Below are 9,644 nucleotides of genomic sequence, written 5' to 3' on the forward strand. Positions count from 1 at the left end.
ATGTGACCACTTCGGCAATCTACCAAGCCATCAAGAGAGCATCCAGCATCAAAGCACCACTGTAGCACAAACCATGCGATCTCAACCTCCAGTGTGGAGGCACCACAGATACCAAGCAATCTCAATGTGATGCCAAGGGATTTCGGATCGAAGCAATGTCACCCCAATTTTTTTTTATAGGAAGACTAGAACACTGCGCCAACGATCTCAGCAGTGATCTTGAGCTTCAATACGCCTCGGTTTCACATGGAGAAACATCAACTTCAAACGGAACAATCTCAACCTCAAAAGAAAATACAAAGCCAACACAGCTTTCTTCCGCGCGGAATTTTGAGAATGGGTTCACACTTACGACCCATGTTGATCCTGATTGCACTAAGGAAAGGGGCATCAATGTGAGAATTAACCCAAAATGGCGCAATGATCATCGTGTTGACCAGTGCGTGAGCAAGGGAAAACCGTTGTGTTGGTTTGGCTTTACTCAGCAAAAACACAAGTTTTGCAGCAATGCCTTTGCCATTGAGGTTCTCACACAATGCCTCTCTCCAACCACCAAGGCACTCACACTTCATCCACCAAGGCTCTTTAACTTTCCAGCCACTAATGCTCAACATAGATTCACCAATTTCAGCCAGAGGGCTCTCAGCCACCAAGGCTCTCAATCTGCCACTCAGGCTCTCAATCTAGCCATCAAAGCTCACCAACTCTCATACCATGTTAAAAATGGAAGGCAAAATTGAAACACTGAAACTAGGAGCTCACGTGTGAGCAAGCTGCGCCTAGAAACTGCTTGGGCAACCACACACCTTCATTAATCATATAATCGAAATGGTTTACATAAATTTAGGGAGATCAAAATTGTCTCCTAGAAAATAGAAATTAATGATAATCTAAGACACGCGTACAAATGTGAAACAAACTTTCTTCAATATTACATAATTCTCCATTATTTTCAACTGGAAAAGCCTTTCCTGTAATGTGAAGAGTGATTTCTTTCTCCATTGACAACGTATTCTGTTTTCTATTAATACTGTATTGAGTTGTCCCTGATTTTTTTTCTCTGTCTTGTGTTCTCCATTTGGACTGTAGTCTTTATTAGTCAGCAATCTATCTAGAGGCTCCAGGCTAACATTTCAATCATAAAATTAAATCACAATTACTTCCATATAAACAACAAGATTTCTAGATAACAGTTTAGAGTTCTTGTATTTGAAAATGGAATTGGTAGGGTATATTTATTACCAGGTCAAAAATGAGGCGAAAACCTGCACGTCCACCAAACCTCAAAAAAAACTACAAATTAACCAAGTACATATATTTCCTCAGCTTTCACCGGGGAAAATGTAGGTTCTCTTAATATTTCCTGTGCGGAGGTGGCCCGCCCAGCAATTCACACACTACTAAATAGAATGGAAACGATTCGCAAACAGTAGAAACCAAAAACATTAAAGCACTCATAAAAAAATGCAGAACAGACAAACAAACCACAACATTAACAAGCCAACCCAATCCAATGCCGAACTCAAAAACAATTGAGATGGAGCTGCTGTGTTCCTTGGTTCTGAGCAGTGCTTTATGTACACTCAATTTCCAACGCTCTCCAGCTTTTTCATATTTAGATTATTTTAGAAGTTTTTTAAAGCTTTTTTGGGCCTTTTCCCTTTTCAAAATATTTTTAAAATTAGGATGCCCCTGATGAACCGTGGAACTCGATTTTATTTTTCTTTTTCTTGCATTCGTGACAATTTAAAATCACATGACACTTAATCAAAAGATATTATAGGCATATTTGATATTTATGATTAAGTACTACTCGAACGTAAAACATTTACGAGCAAGGCATGGTACTTATTATAATTTTAAGTTGATTTAATTCAAACCTGAGCCGTGATGATAGGAATATTCCATACGAATAACACATAGAGAGTGTGATTAAATTTCCTACCATGGAGGAAGACGTAGTCCTTCATGATATTTGAGCTTCTTAAGTTATTAAGTTATTTAATTATTAAGTTGAGTTTCGAAAGATTGGAACTAATTTCTACATTTGAACAAAGCTATAAAGTAGTTATTTTTGTTTTGTTCGGTTTCGATATTAAAATTAATTATGGTCATGATATTTGAACAAGGTTATAAAGTAGTTATTTTCATTTTGTTTTGACATTAAAATTAATTATGGTTAATTATGACATTGTGACAAAGTTTGTCTCAATATAAAAATCAACTATGGTCAATAATCATGGTCACATTGTGACAAAGATTCTTTCTTGGTCCAACGTCACATTGGAACAACCATCGTCATCCATGGTTAACCCTGGTCCAACATCGCATTATGACAAAGGTTGTATCACTAGGAAAATCAACCATGCTCAACCATTGTCCCATGTCGCATTGTGACAAAGGTTCTCTCAATATAAAATCATACATGGTCAACCATAGTCAAGCTTCGCATTGTGAAAAAGATTGTGTCAACATGAAAATCAATCATGGTCAACTTTGGTCAACCATTTTAGGATTTATAATATTTATCTTAGGGTTTATATACCTCGGGTTTATAATATTTATCCCTTGGATTTATAATCCCTTAGGTTTTTAGTCTTAATCCGTTGGGCTTATTATTTCTTTGGGTTTATAATGGTCAATTTTGGTTAACCATTTTAGGATTTATAATATTTTTCTTAGGGTTTATATACCTTGGGTTTACAATACTTATCCTTTTAGTTTAATATTATTCCCTTGGGTTTATAATATTTATCTTATGATTTATATATCTTAGTTATATAATATTAATTCCTTGGGTTTAATATCATTCCTTTAGTTTTATAATATCTTGGGGTTTTAGAATAAATCCCTTTAAATTTATGATATCAATCCCTTGGATTAAAAATAATAATATTATTTAACAATAATAGTAATATTAATTAGTAATAATAATCATAATTATTTAGTAATAACAAAAATTATTTTAAAATAATAATAATAATATTTTTATAATAAATAATAATATTTATTTATAAATAATTATTAATTATTATTAAGTATTAAATATTATTATCCTTAATTAATATTTAGCATTAATTTTTATTATTATTTATAATTATTATCATAATTATTTATAATGTGATAATAAAAATTATTATTTATTATAAAAATTTAGTATTATTAAATTATTAATTTTTATTAATAATTTAAAATTAATAATAATAAATTACATTTAATATTAAATAACAATTAATATTTATTTTTAGTTATAATAATAATAATAATATTTTTATTGTAATTGTTTTTTTTTTTCTAATATTTTTATTATTCTATATTTATCAAGGTTTTTTTTGTAAGGTTCAGCGAGACTTTATATTAATAGAATACAGTAAAATACATGATGCAGAGTGGGAGTCGATGGGACCTCCCTGTGTCTGCCTTTGTACAACTGAGCTGGTCTAGTCTCTGCTCTCACTCTCTCTCTTTTTTTTTTCTTCGAGTGGGTCGCTTACAGCTTGTATAATTGTCAGTAGATGCAGATATGGAAGAATCAAAGGAGCCTGGCATTCGCTATGCTTGCTGGTCTACCTTGTTTATGGTGTGGCATTTCTCTCTGAGTTCCCCCTCCTCCAAGTCTTGCCAGAGGATGTGATAGTCTTCACTATTGGACTGAACGCCAGCATTGGCTATGGTGTCGGCCAGCTTATTTGCAGTTCTTCTGACTGCTTGAAAGGTAATGCCTTGAATGTTGCCGAGATGGGCTTGCAGATCCTTCAGGATTGCCGAGAGCCTCCAACTGGGTGTGATCTTGTCCACTTGAGTGCCATTTTGAAGTTTTCTCATCATCTTGATGACAATCTCCGAGTCTCCTTCCACTACCAGGGGTAGAAATTTGTAGTGGTCAGCCAGGGTGATGCCTTTGATGAGAGCAATCAGTTCTGCAGCGTTGTTGGTGTTGTTTCCCAGATTTCCATGGTAGATAAGCTGGATATTCCATGTGTGGTCCCTGATTGCTCCCCTATACCCGGCTTTTCCCAGGTTTTGCTTTAACATGCCGTCGAAGTTTAGTTTGAACACTAGAAGTGGCAGTGTTCCCCATTTGTCCTGCTTCATCGCTTCTGTGGTCTGGTTCCTGCCTGTAGGAGTGGTCCGGGCTTTGAGATTGAGGATTTGGACAATCCTTTGATCCTTTGGTGACAGGTTCCCCTCTTGCGGCATTATGTCCATGGCGTGGATCGTTTCTGTTATTAGCTGCCTCGTTTTTTCCATTAACCTATCCACTGACATCACAGAGTTCTTAAAGATTTGAGCATTGCGCTCTTTCCAGAGAATCCATACCACGACTCCCGGAATGAGGTTCCATGCCCTGTTGATCAGATTATTGGTGGACATGGAGGATCGCCAATTGCTCAAGGTAAGGCAAATCGTGTCTCTGTTTCTGTCAGTTTTCTTGAAGACAAAAGCTATATCATCCCATAGCGCGCAGGCAGTGGGGCATGTGTTGAAGATGTGGTTGAGCATTTCATTATCATTCTCACAGAGGGCGCATTGAGAGGGTCTGATGAAACCTCGTCGCTGTAGATTGTTCCAAGTAAGCACTCTGTTGTGCATGACCAGCCAAGAGAATAGGGTTATTTTGGGCCAAGTGCCTCTGGTCCAGAGGGTGTTCCATCTGGGGTCCGGTTGCCAGTCAGGTGAAGTAGCGATGATTCTGTAGGCTTCTTTTAGATTGAAAGTTCCTTTAGAATTGTTTCCCCATCGCAGGATGTCTTCTCTGGTTGAGGTGAGGATCCTGCGCTGTTCTAGTTGTTGTAAGAGTTGTTCTATATTTCCATTGTGGTCTTGAGTTGGCCATTGATCTTTGGTTAGCCATTTTTTCCAAGTGGTGGTCACTGTTTGGGGTTGCCAATAATCTGCTACCTTTTTTAGCCCTACCTCTTGCATTTCATTTTTGAGTGTAGTCCAATCTAGGTGGTCCAGAGGAGGGAGTTGCTGCCAAGCATCCTCCCAAAAGAGGGCAGTGTTTCCTTGGTGCACTTCCCAGATGCAGTGCTGCTGAACAATGTGTCGGTTCTCCCATACTTTGTTCCAGAGGGGAGAGCCTTGAGTGCTGCCAGTGAGCCTACTGAGGTCTTTGTCCTGTATTTGATTTGTGTACTTTTCTTTCCACAAGGTGCCCCATAGGGAATTAGGATTCTCCACCCATCTCCACCAGATTTTTGCTGCAATAGCCTTGCTTAGGGTTTCAGGATCTCTTAGGCCTAGTCCTCCTTCTAGCTTTGGTTTGCATATGTCTGTCCACTTGAGGAGGGCCCATTTGCGCTTCTTTGAATCTCCATTCCAGAGGAAGGACTGATGGATGTTCTAAATGGATTTGTAGACTGATTTGGGTGCCGCAAGGGCTGAGAGCATGTAGGTCGGCATTGTTTGAAGAACTGATTTGACCAGTACCAGTCTGCTGGCCATGTTTAGGGCTCGATGAGTCCAACTACTTAATCTGGCCTTCATTTTGTTGATGAGATCTTCCTAATTTGCAGCTTTGGGGGGGTATTCGGAAAGTGGGATGCCGAGATATTTGGTTGGAAGGGAGTTCCTCTGAATCTTGAGAATTTTGCTGAGATTTCTCTGCACAGGAATAGAAGTGTTGAAGAAAAATAATTTGGATTTTGTTAGATTGATCTCCATACCTGAGGCTTTCGTGAAAGTACTTAGCACCTTGTTGAAGGTTCGAGCTTCCTTTACTGTGGGGGTTCCCATAAGCATTGTGTCATCGACAAATTGCTGATGCGTTACTGTGGGTCCTTGATGCACAACTTTGATGCCTTTGAGCTGATTCGTTTGGACCGCTTGGGATAGAGATCTTCCGAGGCCCTCTGCCATGATGACAAAGAGAAAAGGTGACAAAGGATCTCCTTGCCGTATGCCTCTGGATGGGAGGAATGGTTGTAAGGGGCCTCCGTTCAGCATGATTGAGAAGAATGCTCTTGAGACCATTTCCATTATCCATTTTATCCAAATCTGACTGAAGCCGAAAGCCTGGAGGATTTCTCTGATGTATGTCCAGCTGATTTTGTCAAAGGCCTTGGAGAGGTCAAGTTGAATGAGCATGCCCGGGATCTTTTGAGTTTTGATAGAATGCAGCACCTCCTACTTAAGAATGATGTTGTCAGTTATCTATCTTCCCTCAACATATCCAGATTGTTCATGAGAAATGATTGAGGGAAGGATGGGTTTAAGTCTGTTGGCCATCAATTTTGAGAGGATTTTATAGATGACGTTGCAAAGGGCTATAGGTCTGAATTTGTCGGGGGAGTCAGCATGATCAGATTTGGGGATGAGGGTGAGGAAGGTAGCATTGATGGCCGACAGCACTCTCTTGGTTCTGTGGAAGTTCTTTATTAGATTGAAAAGGTTTGCTTTGATGATGTGCCAGCAAGCTTTGAAGAATTCAATTGTAAAGCCGTCTGGTCCAGGGGCTTTGTCAGAGGCCATGGTGAAGACGACTTCTTCAATCTCCTGCTCAGTGAACTCTCTTAAGAGAAGGGAGCTTTGCTCCTCCGTTACTAAGGGGGAATAACACTAATGATTTTGTTGATAGCTTGTGTTCTATCTTGATTGGGCTCAGAGAGCAATGACCTAAAGTATGAATTTAGTTCGGATCCTATTTGCTCTCTAGTTGAGGCCTTAGCACCATCATCTTTTTTGAGGGATAGAATACGGTTGTTGGCTCTGTGCTGAATGGTTGATTTATGGAAGAAGCTTTTGTTTCGTTCCCCATGCTTTAGCCACTGCACCCTTATTTTTGTTTCCATAACAACTCTTCTTGTCTTAGCCCGTCTTCCCATTACTTTTGGAGGTTTGATTCCTGAGCTAACCTATCCTCGTTAGGCCTGTCCTTGATCATTGATTGTTGGAGGGCCACCATTTTTTCCTCAAGCTCTTTTTTGGCTTGAAAATTGTTACCAAATGTGTTCTTGTTCAATAATTTGAGCTTGGTCTTAATGATCTTGAGCTTTTGTTGAAATATGTACATAATGTTGTTGCTCTTTACAGAGGTTTGGGTCCACCAACTTTGTATATTTTGCATGAAGGTTGGGTGATCTATCCAGAAGCTTTCGAACCTGAAAGGCCGATTTTGGGGCTTGATCATATTGGTGAAGTGCAGTTGTACTTTCCAGTGATCTGATCCCCCAATGGGCAGAATTTTGGCTTCCATGTCTAGATTCTGGAGCATGATGGATTCCGATATGAGGAACCTGTCAAGCCTTGATGCAACCTATCTATTTCCCCCTTGCTTATTATTCCATGTGTGTAGACCATTGACTGTGGGAACATCAATGAGTTTAGATGTTGCTATGGAGGTACTGAAAGCTTCCGCATCTTTATCCAATCTTCTTAGGCCTCCTTTCTTCTCCGCTAGGTTGGTTATGATGTTGAAATCACCACCTAGGATCTAGTGGTTGGCACCATGGTGTTGTCTGATTTCGTTCAAGTCTTCCATCATCTTGAACTTCTCCTGAATTTGTTGAGGTCCATACACATTTGTGATGCATATCATTTGTTGTGAGTCTGGCATGTTGAAGATGACTGATAGCAAATGCTTAGTGGACAGAGCATTCTGCATAGAAAGCTTGTTTTTGTTCCAAAACATTAGGAGCCCTCCTGCTTGCCCAATGGCTTATGTGCTTGTGCATTGAAAGCCTTTTGCAAATAGTTTCTTGAGCGTTTCTATGTCGTTGGCTGAGCATTTGGATTCTTGTAGTAAGACAAGGTCTGGAGATTGCGTGAAAAGACGATTTTTGAGGATTCATCTTTTGGAGGTGCCATTTAGCCCTCTGATATTCCATGTTGTTATCTTCATTGAGAAATCTTCGATGTGGATAGGACTAGAGCCCTCATTTTTCCTTCATTGATTAGGTGCCTGCCGAGTTCTTGTATTTGTTTCTTTGTCGATTTTCTCCCCCATTTTCTTCCTTGACCTTTCGGCTTGTATTGGTCTAGGTCTAGGTTGGCTTGGATGCCTATTTGGCTGCTATCTCCCCATTGCTTTTTGGATGCATTCTGATTAAGATATTCTAACTGCAAGTATGCCATTTCGATTTTCTCCAAGTGTTCCTGGGGAATGGCATTCACTCCCTGTTTGGACCATTGCTCGGTGACCTCCTGGAGATCCAGGTCACCCAGGATTTCTTCCAGGGGATTGATAGGAGCAGTTGAGGGCATCCGATTTGGATGAGTTTCTGTGCAGGGAGGGGTATGCAGAGGATCGAGGCTTGTATCACTGTGGTCGGAGTTGGGCTATGGGATTTGAGGTTGTTTCTCGGTTTGGGGATGGTCCGTGCTTGGGATGGAGATGATTAAAGGGTTAGATGGTTGAGACTGCCTGGGTGGATCTTGAGTCAGGGGGGGCGTGGGATTCCAGAGGGTTTTCGAATGGATCAAGATTGCATAGAACTTCAAAGCTATTTTGTTAGGTGGGGATTGGGTTGGAGGGGTGTTTCAGAGGATTTTTCCCTCTCTGGTTTTCGCTTTCCTTGGCAAGAGGGATGTAATCTGGGGATAGGTTGTTAGCCTTGTCTACTTGGGGTTGAGTTGGGGGTTGATTTAGGGGGCACCCATGACTAAGATGTCCATGTTGTCGGCATTTCCTGCATCTAAAAGGGATATTTTCATAGTCAATAGACTACTTTCGATGAATTCCTTTGTGGATTAGAGAAATATGACCTGGGAGAGGTCCCGAGACATCCATATAAACACAGATTCTGGCATAGGTAGTGTATTTACCTTGAGATGTGAGATCTGAAGTTTTGATGAAGACGCCCAGCTTGTTCTCGATGGCTTCCAGGATCTGGTTATTCCAGTAATCCACCGACAAGGAGTAGAGTCTGAGCCAATCTGGAACTTTTGTGAAATCTTCCTGCTTTGGAACAAAGTTGGGCTTCCAGTACGTTATGTAGAGTCCTTTCGAGTTGTAGAAGTATGGGCCTCCTTCGAAAGTGTGATCTCTGTCTTCCCTGTGGGTGAAGATGACCGTGAAAAAATTCCTTGCTCCTAACTGTAGTTCATAGTTCCCTTTGGGCTTCCATTTCAGGTTTATCAACCAGCAGAGAGCTTTTTCATTGAGTCTCACTCCTATGAAGCGAGAGATTAGGGCATGTTTGCACATGTGATCTCTGTATTCTTCGATCCATGGGTCTTCGATGATTAATCAGGGTGTTTCCTTCCATATCGGTTTGCAGGCGGATGATCCTGTTGTTCCGCTTTGGCTAGGGACGCTTCTCTCAGTCGTAGATCCATTGGCTTTCGAGGTATAGTTTGCCACTGGAGCTTTGCCTCTGTCCCTGGATCGGGAGGCTGATGAGGTGAAGGCAGGCTCAGGAGGGAGGTTGTTGAATACGAAGGGCCGAAGGCTGGGGGGTCGATCCCCCCCCGGAGGGTGTCCATGGAGTGTTGCGTCTAGGGTTTTAGTTGCAGGAGTGAGCGTTGCAGACCGAGAGCTTTGAATGATCAGTCTATATTTATCAATTTTACAAATGAAGCCTTTGGCTTATATCAATCACATAATATTTTTAATGTGGTTGTGTTAGTAATAAAAATAATTAGTAATTGCCCCAAAAGGTGCAAAAAATCCCTAGTAGGATTGTTGTCATTGACCCCTCTGT

General features: G+C 40.4%; 1 protein-coding gene across 1 annotated transcript; it reads right to left on the bottom strand.

Moving 5' to 3' along the window:
- Positions 1-8,665: 8,665 nt before the first annotated feature.
- On the bottom strand, positions 8,666-9,148 carry LOC149241114 (uncharacterized). Its single transcript, XM_089370435.1, has one exon. It carries the CDS (start codon positions 9,146-9,148, stop codon positions 8,666-8,668), a length of 483 nt encoding a protein of 160 aa, XP_089226561.1.
- Between the last annotated feature and the right edge of the window lie 496 nt (positions 9,149-9,644).

Source organism: Pinus tabuliformis, chromosome 8 (assembly GCF_031772625.1).
Source record: "Pinus tabuliformis cultivar Carrire ecotype Pingquan chromosome 8, CPIR1, whole genome shotgun sequence".
In the NCBI taxonomy this organism is placed as follows: domain Eukaryota; kingdom Viridiplantae; phylum Streptophyta; class Pinopsida; order Pinales; family Pinaceae; genus Pinus; species Pinus tabuliformis.

Bases quoted from the DNA above. Each gene is read 5' to 3' on its own strand.
- LOC149241114 (XM_089370435.1), bottom strand. From the start codon at position 9,148: ATGTGCAAACATGCCCTAATCTCTCGCTTCATAGGAGTGAGACTCAAT.